This window comes from Taurulus bubalis (assembly GCF_910589615.1).
Source record: "Taurulus bubalis genome assembly, chromosome: 2".
Lineage (NCBI taxonomy): Eukaryota > Metazoa > Chordata > Actinopteri > Perciformes > Cottidae > Taurulus > Taurulus bubalis.
Genome location: NC_136590.1, coordinates 43,340,492 through 43,365,900, shown reverse-complemented (window position 1 = coordinate 43,365,900; position 25,409 = coordinate 43,340,492). Strand labels below are relative to the sequence as shown.

The window sequence follows — 25,409 nt, the reverse complement described above, 5'->3', positions numbered from 1 at the left end:
ACACGCCGTCACAGCTCAGGATGCTGCTCCACATACATAAGCCCCTGATTCACATGCAGAAGGGAACCACGCCAATTTACATAATGCTAATTTAACATTCACCACCAGTGATTTGGAATACATATTTTCTGCCACTCAAATATTAATTTTCCACCAAGTGCTTACGAGATGCGGCATCAAAGTCGAAGTGAGTTGAAAATATAGCTTCAAATGTCTCTCGGTGGGGCGACCCGCTGGTTAGGCTCATACCACATGGTGGATGCAAGATTCTTGCTACTCTCTTTCTGACTCTCCCCACTATCACCATCGGAGGAATACATTTTAATGGTTTCAAAACCAATGTATCTTCATAGAAACCACATCCTTCATCAAATTAAGCCGCACGCCACAGTTTTAGCTCGAGGGCGGCCGTGCGAGAAGGTGACGCCAATGAGAGCGTGTCCAATTTCTGGTTGGACTAGTCGGTTCCTGGAGCCAGTTATCCTGCTGCGACTACAATAACCAGCCAAATAACCACAATATACTGACTCCAACCACCAGAAGAAATGGTCCAATAATTTAAATGAGATGGCAAAACCTAGAATGAGTTATAAAAACCATCAGAACGAGTCGCACCAAATTGGAATCGGTTGTCTAATGAAGTTTCCAATTGCCGGAATAAGTGGACACAAATAATTGCACTGGATTGTTCCACGGCTGCATGCAGTGAGAGGTCCAGTAAGTGCAGCCGAGCGTCCCTGCAGCTAGTGTACAGAGCTGAGGATTTTTCCCAATAACTCCACTGATTGGTTCAATACCTACAACTTGCTGCGATTCTCAGAAGGTTCCATTTACCAGCACCTGCTCCTCTGATTGTCCTGCTCGATAACAACAGACCACCGGCCCCCTTCTCCCTCTGTTGCTTTGATGTCATCCCTCTTTTATCCGCTCTGCACTCTGACGGCGCTCCGATCATATTGGACTGATTCGTTTGAACCGCGTATTGATCGCGTTGGCCTGTCCGTCATTAACGACGCCCGGAACTCCCCAGATGTGTCCTGCTTCTCCTGTAATTTGATGGATTTATTTCGAGCCATTTGCCTCCGCTGTGGTTGGTTATTATTTGTGCCACGTTGAGTCTGATTCTCTGTTGCATCTCATCACACTACGGTTGGCTTTTGTTCTACTTTCTCTCCCGATGCCTTTCATCACGATGCCCCCTACGGGCGCATTCAGGCCGTCATTAGCAATACATTAAAAATAAAGCAGGCTCCTCATTCATTTCAATGAGGCCGTTACATTGGTGCAGCGGGGGTGCTGCTGCAGAATGCAAAGCAGTCTGGGGAGAAAAGGTTCCCCCTTTGGCCCCAAATAAGCACCGGTGGGGCAACTTCCCCGTTCCAACGCAGAACCAACTGCTGCGCGTTGTCTGTTGTCTGATTAGGCTTCCAACTGGACTTGCTGGTTTGCATTTCTTTCTCTTAATCTGTACCCTCAGGCAACACTCCACAACCACTCAGCCCCTTGTGTAGTTCTGCCAGAGGGCTATTGTTGGCCTCAATGGGCCCAAACAGGGGGTCATTTGCATTCTGTAAGACCGTGACTAAAGACTCCCCATTAATTACAGTTTGAATCAATACTTAGAAAAAAAAACAGCATACAAAAAACACATTAAATATTCATGGTGCGGATATAAAAAAAATATCCATTGTTTCCATTCTTTGAGTTTTATTGTGTTTATTGTATGAAAATGGGTTCATGTTGAATAATAAACTCCAACAAGTAGGGGTAGTGACTGCTGCTTTGAAAAATTCATGGTGCATCCATAGTTCCCGAGAGTTTTGCTGAAATATGAGTACACATTCACAAAGACAGGACATGGGCAGAAACCTCGAGGAAACGACCAATGATGGGGGTCATCTAGCACAGAGGGACTGGTGAGTCTGGCAGTGATCAGCAGCACAGAGATAATGGGGGGATTGGACTCGACGGTTGGAGCGAGGGGCCTTTATTGTTCTCCACGGCCCCCATGGCCCCTGTGCTGCACCGTCGTTAAAGGGGGGGAGGTGGTTAAAGCTCTTCCTCACACCACCTGTTGTCAACCCCCCTCATCCTTCTGCTTTTGTCCTACTGACCCTTTATGACTGACACACACACACACACACACACACACACACACACACACACACACACACACAAGGCCACTGGTCGCACTCGCCTTTAGTATGGTCTAATTAATTCATGGCTATCCTCTGGAGGAGGGTTTGGCTGGTGGGTCCAGCTCAATGGCTGGCAGACGGCCGGATCATACAGGGGGTAGGAGGGGGGGGAGGGGTTAAGCCAGAGGCCCGCGGCCTCACTCCGGCCATCTGATCCCCTTCGCTTCAGACCAGAACGACCACCACGAGGCTGGGACCTTGCAATCCCATTAGTGAAGCACGAGCACACCTCGGAGCTCGCGGACGTAGACGGACGCGACTGAGAGCGAAGAGTTCTGTGCATGAGAGGCAATGGCGTTACTGTATCGCTCCCTCCTGCCTCAGCGGGAAAAACGCATATCCACACAAACCCATTCATGCACAGACACGATGAAGCACGAGCACATCCTGGCTTCCACGGGACGTCTCCGCTGGAATAAAGCAGACGTGTGCAGGAGGCAGCAGGGAAACGAGTCTCGACAGTGGCTGTCTTGACAAACGGGTAAAGTGCTTCAGACAGCTGGGGGAAACATGGTCATGCTCCTGTGGATGCAGGGGCGGCTCCACCGCTCACTGATTGCAATCCCAAAACATATCGTAATCAATGTGAGCAGCAATGATGCTGATGTGGTTTATGCATATGTAAGGGGATGAATCATTGATAAGAAAGCTCTTCTTATCGGATAGGATTCATAAAGTAGGCGAATAGGATGAATAATGTGAGCACTGCTCATTAAATCCATTTATGGACTGATTATAGAAAGATTATAAGAAAAGATACTCGGTGCTGATAACACTGAAGCTTCCGTTTAAAATTGGGTTGCAGCAGAGGTCAACTCTCTCTCCTAACATGAGACTGACGGACTCAGCAAAACCAGATGCAATCGTCTGTTTGGTAACAGCTGAGCAGATCAAATCAGCTCATTCAAAGCAGACCAAAGGCGACCAGCAGATCATTGAGAGATTTGAAGATAAAAATAACAGTTATACAGTTTAGGCAAATCGGAAGAGAGGCGCTTCATCTTGAGGGTGAAGGCTTTATTCCAACATTCTCACATGGAGACATGGAGCCTCTTTTAGACACGGCATGAGATTAGGGGGACTTTATAAATAACATGTACCTGCTGGTTAGAGCAACACTGACATACTCCAGTATTCACCCCAGTAACAGGTGGCTACAGAAAACTGACAGCAGGTCAGTGCTCACTTAGCCTCAGGCTGCAGGTACGGAGTGTGTGGATGTCCACGTCAGTGGGACCGCTCTCCACTGTGTGTGAGCGCATACACCGCCGAGCGCCAATCACGGCCCATATGGCTCCACACCGCGGGGTTAATAACGGGGACAGAGGGCACGGACAGCGGAGGGAGGAGCTGGTGGGGGTTTACGTTATCTCTTTTATCAGCGCCCACCAGCCTCAGTTCTCTCCCACTATAACTCTTTCCAAAACACCAAACTGCCCCCCCCCCCTAACCCGCAAAACCCTTTCCTCATCTCCAAATCCATAAAACCCTGAAATCCATTTCCGTGCACAGGGGGCTCAGTGTGACAGGTGTGTGTGTGTGTGTGGGAGACAGAAAAGGGAAAGGAGGATCCGAGCGTTGACGGTGCTGCTCAGCTGTTTCTCCCACACTGGCGTCTCGGATTACGACGGTTGGGAAAGTTGGCCGGCGCCCACACGAGGGATGAGGAAGACCGGGAGGGTCATCACTTCTTCACCTGTTTATTCCCCCAAAATTCCACGCGGCAGCTGCAATCTCGACACTCGAAGGCCCGACCTCCAAACGACCTTAGCAAGAAAATTTAAAAAAGGGGGCGGATATGGTTCTGGTTGGCCGTCTACCTCAGACTCCGCCCCCCCCATCCCCCCAAGCACCGTTGAGAAAGCAGCACCTCCTCCACTCGCCTGTTAGCGTGAATATTCATGAGCCATAAAGCAAGGCGCTGGAGACGTAGCAGGAATAATAAAAACGTCAGAGGTATAAAACACTCGAGGAAAAAGCCGCCAGGAGCTTGGCCAAGTCGCTCTGAATGTCAAACCCCCACCCAGGGGTGTCTGGCCCCGTAGTTCTATTGTGGCTGACTGACTTTTATGCCTCCGACATGAATTGGCCCCTGCTCCCGCCATACAACTTTGTGGGCCCACGTTTTCAGGATCAAAGGATCTCTTTTAATGCGTGAAATCGGAGAGGATCGGGCCGCAGAAAAAAAAAAAAAACACACACATTCTGGAAGGAAATGCTCCGTGAAGCGAGAAACGGGATGCGTCCTAAATGCCGGATAATGCAACGTACAGGCTTACTGCTGGATGACAGCGACACTCACACATCTTCACACCCACTTTGTTTCATCCTACACTTTTCTAAAAACTCTTCATCTCCAACAATGTTTGTTTGAAAGAAATTAAACCAGCTGCCAGCTCCACCGTATGCGAGGTGAAGCTCCACCCACTGAAGCCTGACAGGACTCATTCGGCAAACGTGTCATTAACAATAAGTGGGAACTGTTCCAGATGTAACTGAGCAGAACCGTCTCTAATGAGTTATTGAGGGCCTAATTGTGAAGGAAGAACTGGTGAGCACACACTTCTAGTGGGACAATCTTAATGAGAATGTATGGAGCATTCTGAACGAATGTGATGTGTATTAAAACTCGCTGAGTCACCGTTAATGGTGTGTGCTATAGAAAGGACACGGTGACCTTCTGGCGTGAGAGAAGCTCTAGAAAAGCTCGGGTGGGACTGGAGGGCGAGGTCTGAAGAGACGTCAGGAGAACCTGGAGGCTCTACGGGTCCCTGTGACGTCGCTCTATAAGAGGCTTATTAACACACCTGTTAGCAGTATTAATACATTTATATGTTCATTTTATGATAACAGGGACTAATGAGTGTTCTTAACCCAAATAGAGTCTATTCATGCCGTCTTTATGTCTTAACATTTTCTGTTCTTGTAGTATTTCAGTATTTTCCACTGAAAGACAATAAGCTTCCATAAGTACCTGTGTTCATGATATATCATAATTCACGATTGTAAATCTCCGGCATGATGGCGACCTGTCAAATTATTCTAGTATGTGCATCATTCTTTGTGGCCAAGGTGTCAGCGTAGTGATGTTGTCATGATGGTCTCGCCCCGGGGTTTTAAGTGCCATTTTTTAACGATCTAGCTCATCAGTGTGCCGTATCGACATGAGGGTTAAGAGTAAGTTGAATTACGACATCACAATTTTTACCTCCAACAGATCTGTAATTCGATTCCACCCATATAGGCAACGTGCATAGAAACGTGCATAAGCAGGACATTAAATACAAGAAGGCTACCATCCTTATGACGTAAGGTCAAAAACCTACCGACCTTCCGACAATCGTTGTTTATGAGCAGTGAACTAATCCTGCAAGGTGGGTACTAGAGTACAAGAGGCATAGGGTTAGGGTTAGGCCAACGCTCCATTATGGGCCCACAGTCCGGTGACCGGTGGGCTGTGTGAGGAGTGTGAGCGCTAGTCCTCGCTACTGAAATACAGAGCGGCATACCGCCTGCAAAAGCCGTTAGATCTTCAAGAGGACATATTGCGGGTGACAGATCACCTTAAAGCTAAAAATCCACAACACTTTCAGAACTACAGCTAAGACGATGGAGTGTCTTCACTTCTGAGGACTCGCTCATCAACCGCCGCTTCAATCCGACATGGAAATGCCTCGACAGGCTGTCTGCAGCGAGCGCTCTGCTTTAAGGGGAGATCTTCAGTCCTCAGCCCCGCCGGTGCGCGCACAAAGAGATTAACGCGGCGCCGTGAAATAAACCACTTCCAGACAAACACTCCAGTCAGGTTTGTTTGTCAGCACTTGCACAACCCTGCCAGTTCATCCGCCATACTGCGGCTCAGTGGCCGTCCCCGGCTTGCGGCAGATGGACCGCGAGGGGTTAAACCTCCCGAAACCTTCCACTGTGTTGGCTCCCAAACCGATACCAAATATACACACACACACACACACACACACACACACACACCATTACACAATGCTTCTCCCTCTCCGTTGGCCCCCGGTGCTTCCAAGTGACATCGTGCCACAAAGTGCCATCTTGCGCCTGCCCTGGTGCCTCGCTGAGCTCCCTGGCAGCTCCAGGCGGGCTTATGGACCCGTGGCCTTATCTCCGGCCCCATTGGTGCCATGAAAGCGTTCGGAGCTGGCAGTGGCTCGGCTTGGCACTGGCCACTGTTTGTTCTGTGTAACTCTCTCTCTCTCTCTCTGGAGGCGGCGCTCCAGAAGATGGGCTTGATGGTGGATCGGGGTTGTGCAGGAAGACACTCGCCTACAGCGCCTTGTGTCCCCGTGCATGTGTCTGAATGTCACTTCCCGAAGGACCACAGCATCAGGAGAGGAAGCTGGATACGCAGGAAAACAGATGGGCAGCCGAGAGGCCTTGCAGACTGAAAGACACACAACAAACCCACAGAGCCTCGCCTGAGGACCGGTCCATGTCGGCTCACAGGGCTCAGAAACCCATCAGGGGTTCTTCAGTCAGGGCTCAACAATGAATCGAATATTATTCGCCGTCACGATTTGGCCTTCCCACAAATAAATGAACAGGATCGGCTACAATGTTGGCGTTTAAAAATACACATACATACATACGTATACATGCATGCTGCATATCTAACAAAGTGCTTCCTAAACTAACAGCCAGCGAGCAGCTGGTGAATCAAGATGTTGCATCTTGTATAAACTTGTGAAAGTGAAAGTGAAAGCAGGGCTCTGTTGATTTAATTTGGGGTAAAAACGTCGGTATAATTTCATGCATCTGGGAGGTGCAGATGCAGAGATGTGTACATCCTAGCAGCTATGCAGCATCTCCGCTTATATCACCAACACCCCGCGCCGATAGTTAAACAGGGCAGGAGCGAGGTGAAAGGTACGTCTAAAAAAAGTGACGAGCACACCTCACACATCCCCGGCGGTTGATGGAGGATGGAGAATGAGTCATGGGCTGTTTTCCTGTGGAGGCCGTCAGGGGAAATTCAGCCTCATTATTAAGTTAGGGGCTGGAGCCTTTAAGGAAAATATGATGCCTGGCCGGGAGGTGTTTGACAGGAGGCTAGAGTTTCACACACTTTCTTTAAAGGGGAACGGAGTTCATCTTCAGCTGCTTTCAGCTGGTTTGTGTTAGTGCGACGAGAAATGCCTGAGCTGGTTTTTAAAAGGGAGGATGATATTAGGGAGGCTGGAGTGAAGGGGTTTGAGAAAATGTTTCTACTGCCTTCAGAAATTCTGCTTTTGGGTTCAGAGATTCCTGAGTCATTACAAGCAGGGACACTGAGGCAGAAGTCAAAGCAGAGAAGAAACTAATATTTTCAGATTGCATCCCCGCTTATATTGAGCGCCTATTTAAAAATATAGATATATATCTTCTTGAAAAACAAAATATGACGCGTGCCTACGTAAATTATGTCGTTAATCCAGCCATCAATCTGCAAATCGTAGGTGTGTGTGGACCCACAATCCTCTGCAGCTCCGAATCGCACTACACTCTAGGCCCGCCCACTTTTTATCCGTCCTATCAAATGTGAAGGACGTGACTTGAATCCCTCTTTCAAGTGTACACCACTCAAATAATTCTGTTTCACTGGGGAACAGTCACAGTACAGAAGATAAAGACGCTCTGAATTTTGAGTGGCAGGGCTGACAACACCAACATAATGATCGTCATTGTAGTCCAGCTGCTGCTGTCAAAACAAACATTTACTTTATGATGATAGTCTAACAAAAATAAATGCAGAGTAGTTCTAATTGGCCTGATCTGGCATTGATCACAAGCAGCCTAGTCATGGAGAGAGAGGAGGAAATCACAAGGTGTCTGTTGGAATAGAGACTCGCTACCAGAGAGAAGCTGCCAACCACCAGTGGCCTTTCCTTCCCCTCCCTACTTTCTTGTCCAGTGGCGACAACTGTTATCTCTTTGCAGGAGCTAGCTGTCATCCATCTACATTAACAGGCCCGGTCGCAACACGACAGAGGCCAGGCTCTCTGGAGCGGGAAGAGATAGGATGCAATGTCGGCGGCCGGAGAGGAGGATGAGGGGTGGGGGAGGGGGTGCAAGCTGCCAGGAGATCTGACACCAAGGTCAGGGGTGGCGTCTTCGGTTAACTCAGCCGAGAAACTGGCCGTGATAAGAAACCAGAGAGCCCTTTGAGGCCGCCTCTGCTTTTGTATCCGCGGCCAAGTCATTATTACTTGTGAACCTCTCTGTGATTGAATGTGTTTCTTATTGCCGGAGCGACGTGAAGCATGACATGATGTTTGACACCTGATATGTGGACAAGCACCCATCTTCCCTCGCCTGTGCACAGACTTGTGTTGCATGACACACTGTGCTTCTTTGTGTTGGTGCCGCGTCTCCAGCTCTACGTTTCCTCTACAAAGTCTTTACTGTCCTGGTAGCGTCACATGTGCTCTGTCCTTTGCCAATTCCCATGTGTTAGCACGTTGCAGCATTCCATTTATGGATTTTGGTTCAATCGCAGCCACACACACACACACACACACACACACTGTTCTTCTCTCTTTGTGAGGACACAACTAAGGCCCAATCCCAGGACACCCCTTGCCCCCACCGCTTAGCCCGACTCCTGCAATTTGCTCGTTCACACGGAGGGCCGGGGTTAAGTGGTCAGGCTGTTGGACCCTCCAAGAGGTTTTGAATATCATGTTAACATTATATAATCTGAGTTGCATGTTTCAATGCATTAAAAAAAACGTTTATAACAAGCAGTATTTTGTCTTGCTAGCATGCCAATGTGTCTGGCTAGCTGACGTTACAATATCTTTTGTGCAGGACATTCCTGTTCATAGGGGTAGATTTCAACCACTACCCCTTGTAACTCTGTTCTGAGGGGCAAGTGAAAAGCAACGGGCACTCAAAAACGAGGCTAGGGGTAAAAATAAGACATTGAATAGGCCGTGAATGTCTAATCCTAAACCCAAATTTAACCGTTACATAAACCTAACCTGCACCTTAAAAAGTCTGAACCCTTAAGCAGGCCTTTGAAGAAGTGACGATCGGCCAAAATGTCCTCTCTCCAAAGGTCTAGAACTCAAATTGGTCCCTCAGAAAGAAAGACCCAGTACACACACACACACGTAGCAACAAAATAAAGACTTACTTGCCACCTCCAGCGATGCATTGCGACTGACCGCCTCACCCAGGTAGTTGCGCGCCACGCACACGTAGACGCCTTCGTCGGGTTTGCTTCGCCGGCCGTGTACGATTCTCAGGAAGAAGAGGGAGCCGCTGGGTAAGAGCATCCGGTGGGACCGAGGGTCCTCCCGGTCCGTCTCGACGCGATCGCCGTCTTTGTACCATTCCACCATTGGAGTCGGCCGTCCCTCTGCCTTACAGTTGAGGGTGGCCGGCTCGCCCTTGGACACGATCAGATCAGACGGGTGCTCTACGATCCGGGGAGCCGCGTCCTCTAACCTGGGCCGGGATCCTGGAGGACAGAGGGAGGAGGAAGGGTTAAGTTGGAGTCCGTCATGTAGGGCAGCGTTTGAAATTTGAATGATTTTGAAATATGCTCGTCAGCAACAGGACAACGGGAAAGGAATTTGGGGTATAATTACAGCAAACACATCTCCAAACTAAAGCCATATGGTGCTTTAAAGAAGACACAACAGACAACCGATTGAGAAGAAAATTACAAACCTAACCGTCTGTGTTATTGAGAGTGGTTAAGGGTATTTAAAGAGTTGTGAGGATGTGAGGAGTGTAGCTGTGCTGGTGTAGGAAGAGTAAGGAACAAAAAAGCCTTTTTTTAACACTCTGTCCAGAGAGGCCAGCGAGAGGCACAACTGAGAAACACAATTTTATCACAGAAGCAGGAGAGAAGTAACCATGGCAGAACGGTGAAGCATGAGCTCATGGGAAAGCAGGTGGATGAAGATATTCAGATATCAAACAAATAAAACCAACTCATGATACTTAATATACTTACATTTCTATTTAACAGAATCATATGCAAAGCACTGTGTGTACCTGTACGTTACTTATCAATATAATATCATATATTGTGTTTATGGTCAGTCTGCAGACTCGCTAGCTGTCCTTGGAAAGTCTGATTGAAAGAAATACATGAAGACAGAGACAGAAGCAGACAGACAAGAGGAAATTCCCACAGGTTTTATTTGCAAGCTTTGAAATTGCTTTTCGTTTCCTCCCCTCCATCGTTGCTCGTCCTCCTTCAAATTGAATGACAGCATGTTGGCGGTACAATTATGTATGAAAAGCAATGACACAAGCTGAAGCACCATGAGGCACAAGTGGAATTCCCCCCTGGAGAGCATATGAAAGAATGGCAACAGGAGGTGCGTCTTGCCAGGTTTCTTTTTATTTTATTTTTTTTATAACCAGGTTTTGTTCCGGTGATGATTGTTGCCACATTCGTGACTTTGCAGCGGGGGATATTTATGACGTTTTTAAACTTGTTAACAGAGTTGCTTGCTTTAGCTGCGCCATGTAGCGTCATATTTAGCACCTTTTTGATTTCAGAACATTCACAGCAGGAGCGGCTGGGCACATAACAGAAATAGAGAAAACGTGAATGGCTTTGTTCAACGTTTAGGAGTTTTTTTTGTAGCTCTATATGATGCTGTTCTTATGAAATCCATCATTGTTTGGTTGGAGCTACAATGTATAGCCAAATGTCAATGGTCACCCCTGCTAATCATTGAGTTCAGGTGTTTCAGACACACCCATTGCGAACGGGTGCATACAATCCAGGAAGTAGCTCCATTGTATGAAGTTGTTGCGCTAATACAAGAAGCTGCATGCAAGCCTCACATGTCAATGCCAAGCGCCGGCTGGAGTGATGTGAAGCTGCAACTACACTCGGGAGAAGTGGAAATGTGTTCTCTGCTTCACTATCTGGCAATCTGATGGACGGATCTGGGTTTGGCGGAGGTCAGGAGGACGCTACCTACCCAAATGTATAGTGTCCTCTGTAGGGCGTGGTGGAGGAGGGACATTGGTCCGAGGCTGGTTTTCAAGCTTGGAGCTAATCCCCTTTGTTCCAGAAAAGAGACTTCCTAAAACTGCTTGCAAAGAAATGTTAGCCAATTGGGGGCTTCTAACTTCATGGAATCCGTTTGGTTAAGACCCTTTGCGGTTCCAGCATGAGCACCTGTGCAAAAAGCGAGGTCCATAAAGACATTATAGTTTGATGTGGAGGAACTGATCACCTTTAGCACCAGGCCTTCTTGTCTAACACCAGTGCCTGAGAGAGCTGCTAAGGGGACATCCAACTCCATATCAATGCCCATGGCTTTAGATGGCCAGGTGTCCCCTACCTTGGGGTGAATTGTATTTTCGGTGTAGGGTTTTATCTTGTGAACAAAGAACACTGAAGAAGAAATACAGAAAGAAGACGGTGCCACAACTGATCAGGCAGAGAAGGAACAAGGAGCCTGATGCAGTTTTGGGTAACTCTCAAACCTCCAGGAGGTCATCAAGATAGCAGCTTGTTTCCTGTGTTCTTCCTCTCCTCTGGGAAGGTAGCAGAGAATGTGCCTAGAGCACAGGTATAACAGTGTAATCAGGTCCAACATAAAGGAAGAGGGTCGTAATGGTTCTTCCCACAGGTGCGTGAATGAGAAGGGGTTCAAAGGTTCAGTCTTTCTTGATAACACCTGATAAGAAAAGCAGTCAAAATTCCTGCCCTCAAAGTGACAAATCCTCTGTGAGGTTTTGGGGGATTAAGAACTCAGCTAAAGTTCTTGCCGCTGATGAGAATATAGAGTACCGTCTGATGGCCCTGCTCTTAATGCAAAACGTTCAGTAAAATGGAGCTGCAGAACGCTCTGAAGGAGGAGGAGGAAATGCTAGTGAGGCTTTGAAGCTGCATCTAGTTTCAAATTGCAGCTGGGTTTATGTCTGACATCCAAGCACCCAGCAGAATGTGATCCGATATACCTTTTAGGGGTTTATCCCACTGCCTTGAAATGTACAGTCTATTGTCTTGGGTTTATAGCTGGCATCAGCAGCAGTTCAATTGTTTCCAAACCAGTGTATTAATTTAATCTAAATGGCCAATAGTTAAACTGAAATGGATTCAGCAACTACTTCTTTTTTTCCAGTAACATATAATACATACAGGTATGCATGTATGTATATGTACTAGATTTGCACTAGTCACGTAAAGAATATTCGCTGGAATCACTTTAGATTAAGAATTACAGTACAGTCCTGTGTAACTTAATTTCTCAGTGTCCTCGTGTTATTTTGTGATTCTTACGTGGGACGAGGCTGCTGTACCAGCGCAATTTCCTTTTGAGATTAATAAAATACGCGGTATAATATATACGTTTGCGTCATCAAACCTGTGTCAACGTATCAGGATGCAAACAGAGGTCCTTGTCATGTTCGGCAGCATGAAAGGGGTGGAAGTGGATGGAGGCTGAGACCTCGTGGAGGAACAATAACAGACACCTGGCTCCCTCCCAGCGGGCCATCTTTGGAAGATCCATGAAAGTCTCATGTTATCTGGACCTAATATATTAAATTTGATAACACAGGGCTACCAGATAAAACATTTGAGGTGATTCATCTATACAAAGGACAATGAAAGACAAACTTCTTAGATAGAGAGCGTTCACCTAATAGCTTTAATAATGAAAGCTGAACTGAACCGAGTCTGTGTGGTCGGGAGGATGTGGGGAGGGGAGGGGGGCCTTTAAGAGCTGACTCATAAATGTTACAGGCCAGGCTGGTTGGAACAAGCCATGTGGAAATGTAAAGCGAAGGCTTTTGAAGAAGAACAGACCACCATGTTGACTGAGCTAAATACGCTGAACACCGGCTCTGAGAGGTGATATGATGATATCGTCCATGTGAACTTAGTCTTGATGAAATGATCCCCCAGCTATGATGGGACATCTCCTGAACCTACGCCGATACCCCTGTCGTGATAGGGATCTCTGCACGCGCCTCCTTTGTGCCGCTGCCGGCCGTACAGTAGTACGAGTGCAATCGCACAGATCGGCATGTTGATAGAGGCCGACTGCCGCCGGCACGCGACTCAAGGACGTTTGAATTTCTAAGCGGCGTCGTATTCCCAAGCTACAGAGCTCACAGTGAGTGGAGAGATGAGGCTGGAGAAGAGGAACTCAAATCGGGTAATGTCTAATAGGAAAGTCTGGACCCTCTGAGGACCTATTAGGTCTGGGGCTGTGGTGTGATACAGCAGGATGGCAGCAACTCCTAAAGCTACATGTGAGCTAATGAAACCACAGGGAGGCCGGAGTCCAGACTGTGAGAGGGTGTTTGACAAGAATGGTGCGTTGGAGATGAGAAGATTTACTGTCTAAAGCCCCTTGCCAAAAGAGAAGTGTGATTTCCATTGTAGCCTTGTATCTGATAGCTGTCAGTCATCGATGGTTCAGAGCCGCAAACTGTATTTTTTGACAAATGAATATAACGACCTGCATGTGTGTGTCCACACGGGGCTAAAAGGCTCAGGGAATGGTTTTCTGAATATGAAAATGAATAAGAGATCATATGCTATACCCTTTACAGTTACCAGATCCAAACCCAAATAAGTGGGAGACCCATTCACACCAATGGAACACATTGGGCCCTTGCTTCAGCTGGAAATGTGTACAGTATCTCTTACTACAAAATCAAACACTTGCATTTCTCGTGGTGTAATTATGTGGCTGCTTAATCCAGGAGAGAAAACAGAGCACAGCTTTCTTTTTTTTTTTTTAATTAACTCTTGTCTACTCAGCACAAACTTCCCAGCCTCGCTGATGTGTCCAAACTGAGTCAAAAAGGCTCACGTGGTCCACTCTGTATGCAGATTACATTAACACATCGAGGCCGACGCATACACAGAGTTAATTACTGTCAACAACAACTTCAAAGTCATTTTAACTAGGGGGGGGAAGAGAGACTAAAGTGTGAGATGGTGACGGAGAAATAGTGCACAAAACGAAAGTGCAGAAAAACAAATATAAAAGAATGAAATCCGAATAAAACAGCCGCGGGGAGCACAGACTCCTGCTGCAATGTCCTTTCTATAATGTAGGATGGCAAAGTGCTGAGGCTGAACTTTTTCCTCATCTGGGACAAGAGCAAGTGGCTCGGTGGTGTCATGCCGATATAAATCTAAAACAGAGGACCACTGCCAAAGATCTACAGTGGATTACCCCGACCCCTCCTCTGCCAACTCCTCAGCTTTATTTCACCACAACACACAAGTGGGCTTTCATCACTAAGCAGATTTACTTCCTCTGAACCGGCAGAAACACCAGAACAACACCCAGTAACTCACACATCGCTCCCGTCTAGAAATGCTGCTAATAGTGGGCGGGGCGGGGTGGTGGTTCAGACTGTTGACATAGAGGGAAGTGATATTAATACTTGTGACTGCAATGATCAACTTTAAAATAAAACGGAAAGTCCAAAAATAGAGGATTTGTTTTGTTCCATGTTCATACCCAATAACTATTGCATTACAAGTTACTGTGACTGACAGTGTGATGATAATGCAGCCTCTCCTGGCACGGAAAACAATTCCGCTCCAATTATGCAGAAATAATCCCCTGCTAGGAAGTCACAGGTCAAATGAGAGACTGTCAACTTGCTTGCAGCATGAGATTAGAGATGTGCTGCTGTCGACAAAAGGCCCCCGACAGTTAGTCATTAAAAAGACGGAGAAGTTGATAAAAAAAAAAAGGAAGTCGGAGAATGGTTTCTCGTGCAGATCTTCCGACGAGCTGTGAAAACTTCCTCCCGTCATCGCTTCGGTCGCGTTGGGTGACAGGCGGTTAAAAACCGCTGCCCCTCAACAGCTTTGCATGTAAATACGCACGTGTCCTTCGTCCCCAGACACCAGACATCAGAGACGCCGTTTCCCAAACACAGATGGTGTCATGCTCAGAGGATGGCCCGACTCGCGCCATGAAATCCGTGAGGCCCTTGGGCTCTCATTTTGTCGGATTCACCAAAAACGGCTCGATCTTGAGGTCAACGGAAATTAAAAAAAGCCCTCACACCTTCTTACCAACCGTTTCACTGCCTAAGGTCCCGCATGCTAACCACTCCATTCCCTGCGGCTCCGCAGGGGGAGCAGGACATAAAGCATGGATGGCGGCTTCCAACGCCTTTCACTCTGCACGAAATAAATCCGGACACCGCCGTACATCAGCAGCCTGCACTCCTTATCACTCTGTGGTGAGTTATGGTAAAAAAAATAAAGATTAAGCCATGCTCTGGCTTTGCAACTCAAATTAAGGCTAAGCTGAGCTAACCCTCACCCTGCATTCAAGATAACCGGCCTCCCACCCAATTCTACTTTCAAAAAAGACATCGCTGTTAATGGCAAAGAAAAGTCTTTTTAAGCTGAACTTCCAGTACGATAAACCTGGTGAGCAGGCTGAGCTGCATCGTCTTTAAAAGAAGGGATGGGGGAGGGAGGAGGAGGGCGTGAGATGGCGATCAAAGAGAATTCAACAACTTTCCCACTCCCATCTCCCCCTCATCTGTAATTCTTTTAGTGGGCTGGCTTCCCTCTCTCAGAATATGTTGTTTTTACAGCTTTGTTGCCGCCTCCTCCTCCTCTTCTCCTCGATTTCCACCACAGCCACAGGAATTGATTTGCAAATGCACATTCATAGTTAAATTGGCAGCAGTGAGGGAGGCAGCCTCCCACTCTTTGACCCTGTGGGGACAACAAAATGAGGCACTCGCATGAGAATGCAAAGTGCCAGCAGTAAAGAGACGATCTTCTTAATTGAGCCTGTGCTGATGCTAAGCATCTAAATGGGCAGGGTCAACTTTGCTAAAGGAAATTGGGTGTTTTTATCGTGTCTCTCTTGGGGCCGTGAGCAGATTCATGAGTAGGGGCTGGCTTGCCCTTCCTTTTAGAAGAGGGGGTTGTGGAAATTGGGAGCAAAGAGACCTAAACCCAAACGGCGGCTCCAAAGAAATGCCCTTTTCCACTAACAGCTCTGCTTCACGCTCCCTCTGAGCGTGGCCCCTCGCGCCGGCGGAGCAGCTGAAATGGGTTCTGGCTGATGTTTGGGCAAGTTGACAAAGCAGAAGCAGCTTGCTGTCGATAGAGAGCAAGCAGGGTCGTCTTTTCTGGTGCGACAGCTCAGCCTGACTGACCTTTTTTGACACAAAAAGTTACTTATGGCCGAGAGGCTTGGGAGTGGATTGACTTTGATTTAGTTCCAAATACAGAAACAACTCCGAGGGGACAGCAAAACATTTCCTTTACACGCACGTTTATTCACATATTTAAGCATTCAGAAAACTTTGAATGCAACTTCTCAGAAAAGCAGCCCAGAGGACATAAATACAATCAGCCCAGCATCCTTCAAGTTATCACGAACCCTGCCGAGAGTTGTCAGTCTGCGTTCCAGTAGCGGGCATTGATTTGTCTTTGGACGAACAGGAGCGCAAGCAAACGGCATGTGGCGGCTAAACTCACACGAATCACTCCGCTTTGAGAGCGAGAAGAGACAAGAGGAAGTAAAAAGGAGAAAATATCTGGCCGTGGTGACGATTCACGAGGGAGCGAACTTCGAGATTGACGAGTTTTTACTGCTAGATCGTATCGAGCGCGCCTGTACGCTGATGACTGTGTGATTTATCCTCGCTAATGATCGGTCCGTCTGTATGTGCGCTCTCCCTCGCGTCGGGCAGGACAGGCCCACCACTGGTTGCGGGTGGCCTAACACAGCTGTGGGGAAATGCCCCCTGCTTCCTGTCCCACAGCAGCATATTTCAAGATTAGCTCCTATTAGATCTGTGACTGCTTAGACACACATACACAGGCCGAGCAGGGAGGAAAGGCTCGAGACAGGGACTTCCTGAGTCCGCAGCGTGGAAGAAAAACAATCGAGGGGGGTTGTTTCTAATTTGAACAGTGAGCTCATCGTTCATTCTGAAGTGGAAACGATCTAAATGAGAAACATTAATGAGACAGTGACTGATGAGTTCTGAGATAGAGACAACTGCTCTGGCCTCGATGAATTAGCACAGTGTGCTTGTACAGGACTGGGAACCAACTCTTGGTCTTTGGTTGCCATCAGAGGCATCCAGACGGCTTTAAGGTGAACTGAAAAATGATGCTGCAATGCATGTACAACACACACACGTCATGCACACGTCACATTGTCGTTATTCAGCTGACGTAAAACTGCATATCGTCTTTATTACTCAAAACGTAAAAATGGCAACCAGATTTACAGTTTGGGCAACCAGAAGCTGGTGCCTGGAAACCACTTTTAAAAGTTTCAAAATATAAAGTTTCATTGATCGTTCTTTGGCGATAATACACTGCAGGCACTGAGAGGAGACTACATCATGAGAGCATAATTAATATGAATCACAGATGAACAATGTGTGACTGGAGGGGTGAAGAGATCCCTTATATTTAAGAGCGTGATAACATTACAGCGAAAGATAAAAATTGATAAATGCTCCCTTCACACACTGTCGAAGGGATTTGGAGGAACATTGGCTGTGAAGTCTAATTAAGACGAGAAGTGGAGAAAAGGGGGAAGTTTAAGGATTCAAACCCAGCTGCCGATCACTGAGCTGCACTTAGAGATAACAAGTAGAGGACTCTAATTGCCTCATCGCCCCCAGTCACATTTCTTTAATAAGCGCTTTCCATTTAGGACATCGCACTAGGCCGTCAATCATCGAACCGCCGCTACAGAGGGACCAGTAGCCGAGTCACTTGTTGTGTATCAGCGCTCCCATCACCAAATAAAAAGGTCTCCAGCAGCTGTCACTTTTCAGAGAGAGCTGTCGCCGTCAGTTAGAAAGTCGGCCATTAAATGATGACAGCGGCTGTCAGGGCTGCCTCTTCGCCGCAGCGTCACCTCGGTGCACCGGGCGCTGAAAACGATCCCTTATCCGGTCTTTCCTCACACCGGGGCTTTGGAGTGCCGGGCTGCAGCGAATGCACCCGACGCGCCGGTGACAGCTGCAGCTTTCCCTTTGACGGCAGAGTTTTGTTGCGCTTCCAAACCGCGCGCCGGAAGAGTTTGTGGACAATAAAGAAAACTGACAAAACATGAAGATCGGACCGCTTGGAGAGCAATGTGCTCCAAAGGCGCGAGTGATTATTGTATTAACTTTAACTTAAATGTAAAGATAATGCAGTAAAAGACATCTCTTTGTAGTGAAGACAGTAATGAAACATTGTTCATTGAACGTGAAGACTACTTGTTGACAATGGAATTGGTAGTTGGTAGAAAATTACGGGTACTATTGGGATTGAACAAGGCCTCTGTGAAAGAAGGCATCTTGGGTTCATCCCACATTTTGTGTGGAAAGAGGACGCCTCTCTGGAGAAGAGGTTGGCAGATTGCTGCCGTTGATGTGGACGTCGAACCACTTTGATCCTTCGTCAGCGGCGGCGAGGAGAACGTCTAGAGTTTGTGTTTCTCTGCGTCCGAACACGGAACCAATGACCTGTACGATCCGGAGGGCCGATGTGTTTACAGCCTCGACGGGGCATCGCTGCATCTATTTCGGTATAATGACTAGCGACAGAGGGGTCTGCCCTTTTAGAACCAATGGAACTAATGTCTGGAGGCCATCCATCTGTCTGCAGCCCGAGGTGGTGCCCTTAGGCACCACCTCGGGCCACCAAACTCCAGACCTTTAAGGAGCGGGACTAGCTGACTTGTCCCGTCAGCGCTGGCTGCTGAATAGAGTCCCTGCTCAGTTCATCCCCCTTCTCCTTTGATGCCCGGTGGAGGAGTCTCTGGTGACCCTCGGTGTGTTTACTTTGGGAATGAGCAGGCTGCTAGCAGCGCATTGCAACCCTTTTCCCGCGTTTTGCTTCAGTCCGAAGCACAAATAAGTCGTTATTAATGCCCCGCGAGGCGTCATCAAGCCGTCGCATCCGGAACATTTGGGCCTGTGAAATTCTATCATCACGGGGATTTGTAATGAGTGGAGGCTCAGCGACAAGCAGGAACCAAAAAAAAAAAAAAAAAACACAGCTCAATCCAAGCTTTTTGATCACGGCGCTCTAAATTTAGAAAATAGTGGGGAGGAAAAAAAAAACTAAGCTTCAAACGTCAATTCCAGCGCGTGATTAGCGCCGCTGATGACAGGAAGAGGACGTTTACGCCGGTGGTACCATGCGGACTCACTTGTCGTGCATCATACCAAAGCTTGCGGAGCTATTGACGGGCTAATTGATCTGTGATGAACAGATGGGCGGGCGGGTGGGGGAAGGTGCACCGAGCGTGATGGTAGTCAGAAAGGAACGGCAGAGCTCTCCCTGTCTGCTTCTTTCCTCTGCCGATAAAAAAAAAAGCAGACACGTCGTCAGTGTGCCAATAGCAAAAAACGTCAATGTTGCATTGACGGAGACTGAAAGGTAGCTTAGGTATCTACCTGGATCCTATTCTCCCATGTTTCTGAGTTATAATGCTGCTCTCCGTCAAGATACCTCCAATAAAAGAGCTTCTTTCTGCCTCTGGCAGGCTCAGAGAGAACCCTACAGAGACGTCAAATCATTTTTCCCTGACCTTTTAGTCGATCCGATCTGTTCCTTATTGTGTCGAACCAAGTCTCGCTCGAGGAGAAGTCTCGTTCTCAAATCTTGCGTCGTGTCCACATTGTGGGAATGAGCTAAATACTCAAATTCAAACTCCGGCAACAGGTCACATGATCTCAATCACAGTCAGATCAGGTTCTCTGCTGGTCCTTTCCATGGTGGACCCACATGGCGGAGGAAGGAAGGAGTATATGCAGCGCCAGAAACTCTCCCGAAATACTAGATTAATTTAATAAATTATTGCCCCTAGTAGTCACTTGGACTCAAAGGCATGAGGAGTTGAAGCTGGTAAACTCTTTAGTAGCACTAACAATGACATACGAGCATTAAGTAGTGAGATCAAAGTTGCAACAAGCAATCAGACCAACTGGATATGGATCACAATACTGACTCTTTTCTCTCGTGATATGCAGATCGTTTCGACTCATCGTTAGGCAATATTTCAAGCAAGAAATGCCAAATATTTCCAGATTCCAGCTATCAAGCGCGAGGCTTTCTGACATCGGACTGCAAGTCGGAAAAAAATCTGAAGACGTTCCCGTCAAATGATATCACAATGAGCAATCTTTTTTGCTTCTTTGTGGCATTTTATAGACGAAACAATGATTGGTTGATCGAGGAACATAACTGACAGATTGTCCAATAATGAATATAATAATATTAATAATGTAACCTGCTGGCAGTCAAGCCTGTTGATGACCCAGAGTAACAGGGACATTGTTTCTGGAAAGAAACACTGCAGGTGTTGTTGTTTTTTTTATCTCAAACTAAATTCCATTCAATTCCAATGTCTCGGAGCTCAAGGCAGAGTTCTCCAAACATAAAGGAAATGATTATTATGGCAATTTAGAGAAAAAAACAATCTGATTATTTGTTCTTTGTCATTTGGAACTGAACCTTTCGCTGGTTGTTGTTGTTGTTGTTTTAGGATAAAAGGAGTGATGTTTATAGAGAACCTACTGGAATGCCACAGATTAAAACCCAGCAACAGCTAGAACTCCTGTCAAACTGTCCTTGACCGATCCATTATCGAAGCCCCCCCCCAAAAAAAACCTGCTCCACTGTGGATGACGCCGTGTCTTAAGTGCTTCAAGTGAAAATGTAACAATGGGGGTCTTGTTAATTGTGCTATTTCAGCCCCCCTCCCTGGGGGAGACCGGTTCGTACGCTCTCACTGTCATTACACTGGGTGGGTTTCACAGCTATTTGATCTGGTGTACCGGTCCGTTTGGGGGGGGGGGGGGGGGGGGGGGGGGGGGGCAGTCAGGACAGCTGTCCTCGAGCCCCCACCTCCCGGTCACTTCAGTGAGAGCATGGCAAACAAACACAAACACACACCACCCCTCCCTCCAGCCCACCGGCAGTCTTTGGGGAGAAGCTGACGAAGGAGTTGACTGATGGTGACAGAGATGACTGACAGTAAGCGGGGCCACACTCCAGTGTCGTCTTACTGGGCAAACAGTCTGAAGGCCAGATACCAGAAGGAGAGAGTCGGGCCACCGGGCGGATTCCTAAACAAAGCTCATTTCCACTGAAATCTGAAGCTTCCTCCCCCGTTTTAAGATGAGTAGCTCTGGCTATCAATGTGACACAAATGCGTATTCAAATGTAAATATTTCAACGATAAAGAAAAGAAGAAGAAAAACTAAAAGCATACAGGCGTCCCCGTGTGTGTTTTTGCTCAAGTGAAAATAAAACGCTTTAATCCAGCCCGGGTCGTCCCAGAGGAGCATCTGGAGTCACTGAAGGAGCACTTTCACAGATGCTGAGTTCATATGCTCTGGGTTCATAGCCAATGTTTACAGCCTTGTAAAAAATAAAAGGGGGGAGTCTCAGCAGTGGGTCCAGGCCCGCCGACACCACGCTGTCACAGACTATAACATCCCACTTGTGTTGGAGAGAAATGCTTTTGTGCGTCACAGGCGGCCGGTGTTTCTGCATGGAGCATCGGACAGGATGGAGCCGGGTTTCCATCGCCCCACAGGGGGACCCGGCCTAAGTAGTCTGGCCGATGGTGCTTTAGCTTTTGTCCGTGCACAGTTTTAGTGTGAGCGGAGCTAAATGCAGATCAATAGGCTGTGGACTCATGTATGTGGGGAGGATGAACCCAAGGGAACTACATCTTTACCCAGCATCCCTGCGCCTGTTATACGTGATACAACGCAGGAGAGCAATCAGATGGAAACATAGAAGATGAGTTTCACATTTACAACGCAGCATCTGGAGAAGGCTCGCATCCATCACAGTAACAGAGAGCAAGGGAATCACGCACACTGACAGTACCCTGCAGCGGCTCCATCACACGTGCTCTCTGTGTGCAGAGGACCAGTCCTCACCTAACGGGCCACGATGATGGAGATGCACGCGGCGCAGCGGGGAGCAGATGCCGGTGTGAATCCGCGGTCCCATGGGCAGGACGCGCAGTAAAGCTGCACAGGGGCCCCTCTGGTGTGCGCTGGCTTAAGTGGCCTTTTAAATGACATCATCCAGGAGGGGGGATTAACGCGCACTCATGCTGACATATAAGGGTCCATACAGCAAGTGGGGCGTGAAATACTAACTTTGCATGAGTGAAATGTATTTATTTGTATTTATTCATTAATTCTTCTTCTTTTTTTTTGGTGTGGGACCCCCACTTCAGAGCCCCCGGGAGACAGTGAGACCTAGTTGGAGCCACTGATATGGAGCATAAACCCCATCTGTGCAAACACAACACCAAAAAAAAATAAAAAATCAACCAGATAATTTTAACTCACCATATGCCAAAGTTGTGAGTGCACATAAAACCAGGAGGGGAACCGAAATCTGGCGGTACTCCATTATTATCCACTCAGATGTTTCATCGGTAGATAAGGTCGGCAGATAGTAGTTTATATCCAGACAGACGCGCAGGACTTGCAGGCTACGGGATGGAAACAGCACCAAACTCCACAGGCAGCATCTCGTGCCGCTGTCAGATTAAACCGCAGGTTCAAAGCATTGGGAACTTTTTTTTTTTTTTTTTTGTCGTTGATGCGGCTGAAACCCGGCTGGAGGGTTCCGTGAAAACAGCAAGCCGCAGGTGGTGAGAGGAGAGGCGGCGGTGAGTGGCAGGCAGCGCCGGTCCCGTCCCGTCTGCACGCTAATTGCCACGCGGGGAGAAAAACCCTCCCACTTGAGCCTCAAAGTGCGTGGAGTCCTCGCGCAGAGAGGAAAAACGCCGTGAACTTTTTGTTAAGCAACACGGCTTCAGTTATCCTTCCCGCCTCTGTTTCCTCTCCTCCTTCTCCGCTCCTCTGAATGAATTACTACGGCCTCATCACAACACGGCACGCTCCCGGAGCCAGAACACACTGGGGGTAAAGACCCGGAAGCTTCCGGTCCAGCTTTCAAAATAAAACTACTATTTTCTACATACGTCGTTCACGCGTCGCGACGCGTGAACGACGTATGTAGAAAATAGTAGTTTTACCAATTTAGATAAAGAAACTCAATCTATGGTGAATGTTGTGGTCCTAGACGTGCTCATTTTATATCGTTCCAATTGTGTCTGCATGTCATCGCCGACTGTGGTATTTTATTTTGAAGGCACACTCACAACGCATCCGGTTTGTTCTGGTTTAACGCTTCACCATCCTCACACCAATCTCTTAAAGGGCCAGCGCACTCGAACTGGTCAGGCATCTTCCAGACTATGTTGCACTATTTTTGACATAAACATAAAACATATTAGCAATACAATAAGATATTTATATACCACTGAATTCCGGAAACCTACACATCAATTCAAATGCTGTAGCTCTTTATTCTCACAATGAATTTAATCGTTTTTGGTTCAAACCTCATAGCTATAGTTGTATGTTGCTGCATTATATTATTGGCTTGTTTATTTCAATGTGGTCACATGTTTACAGCCCTCTTATTGTTAGCTGGGTCATAATGGATTTGATCTTCACTTCCCTTAAATGCTGTAAAAGTATTCAATGTGACATGGAAGAGACCATTACCATCACCAGCATTTTGTATATTTGAATCATTTGGAGTATGAATATTAATATGTTCATGAAAACTTAAATTGTCTCTACTTGAATAGCGCTTTTCTAGTCTTCCAACCACTCAGAGCGCTTTAACAATACATTTCATTCATCCATTCACTGATAACAGGAGCTACCATGCAAGGTGCCTCCTCCCCATCAGGACTAACTAGCATGTACCCTTTCAAAGCCATGCATACAGTCTACGGGAGCATGGGGTTAAGTGTTTGGCCCAAGGACACATCGACGAGCAGAGCTGGGGATCGAACCGTCGATCCTCGAATTAAAGAACGGCCCTGCTCTACCACCCGAGCCACAGCTGCACACAACATCACATACAATGCTCCTTGGCTTTCCAGGAAATGTGACAGGTAGCTACGGCTCTTATAATTCTACTTGGATTAAATCTGTTTCGGAACAACCTCATTTAATTGAAATCGCACATTTCAACGTGGTGCAAATGTCAACATTTATCTCAAAGCTGTTATCTTACCACAGGGGCATAAGTTATGTTGGCAGGATGAATCCAAATGCAAATGTGTTCTTACATGTGAAAGACCTTTGATCGTGCCGACTGTGGTGCTATGTATACAAATCAGCCAACGGAAATCACGCAGGCACCAGCAGACACAAACAAACCCCACACACCACTGCGAAATGTCAGTATTTATCTGAGCGCAGGTTTTGCCTACACTTGATGGAAAGCGAAAAGCAATATTACATGTGCCAGGAGATACGACAAACTGCAGCCAATGAGACTTGACATACAGAGAGCAGCGCTTCTGCAATGAAGCAATACGGAGTGATTGGGTAGAGGGCTGTTGAACTGAATAAATATTAGGGGTCAGACAGACCTAGTAAACACACAGCTCTTGACATTTATAGAAATGCATTGGATACGCATACCGAGCTGAGATTTTGCACATTCTGTCTCACACTAAAGCCTCAGAGCCTGTTGTAGAGGGCTGAACATAAATACTCTCTTTTTGGGTTCACACGGAACCAAGCGGGGCTTAAACACCCCTGATATTTCTTTCATGTTTTATGCATGTACATGTTTAATTTAATTGCAGAAACTGATTAATTGAGCATCGCTCTGTGATTGAATAAAACATGAAGAGGCCCTCCACTAACTGCATTTCCGTTCGCCTGTGACTGATGCCGCTACCGCGGCGTCTTCGTCAAACGTTTGGCGAAGCTGTCAGTGGAATCAAGCACTCCATGAATTTAGACTAATTATCCACATTAGGTGCTGAATTACAGCGACAGCCCATCAGTGAGGTTTGGTGCGGCGCTGCACACTCGCAGCTGAGCCATAGATCATAGAATTATGCTCTCTCCGCACACAAAGGCTCGGTTTTATGAGGTGATTTTTTTTTTTTTGCCATTCATTTGAATGTATTGCAAAGGCCTTCAGCTTTCGGGAAACGCAGCATTCGAGCATTTCCTAGCAGCACTGTGAAAAGACGACCTCCTCTATTATCTATGGAGTCTAATTAATCTGAAAGGTTTGGACAGTCAGTGACTTCTCATGTAGTGAGCTCATCTTTTACCCATCGACGTTTGAATTAAAAAACCTTGTATTTTCAAATGAGTAGGAAGATAAAGTATTTGCTGAAACAGCATTTAAAAAGCGTTAAC

General features: G+C 47.1%; 1 protein-coding gene across 1 annotated transcript in view; it reads right to left on the bottom strand.

Annotated features, from left to right (window-relative positions):
* Positions 1-25,409, bottom strand: part of robo3 (roundabout, axon guidance receptor, homolog 3) — a gene marked incomplete at both ends in the record, with an annotated part of 142,964 nt that overhangs the window by 52,610 nt on the left and 64,945 nt on the right. Inside the window, one exon of the mRNA XM_079237934.1 lies at positions 9,337-9,663. Coding sequence (XP_079094060.1) covers positions 9,337-9,663 — 327 coding nt within the window. The remainder of the gene's footprint in view (positions 1-9,336; positions 9,664-25,409) is intronic.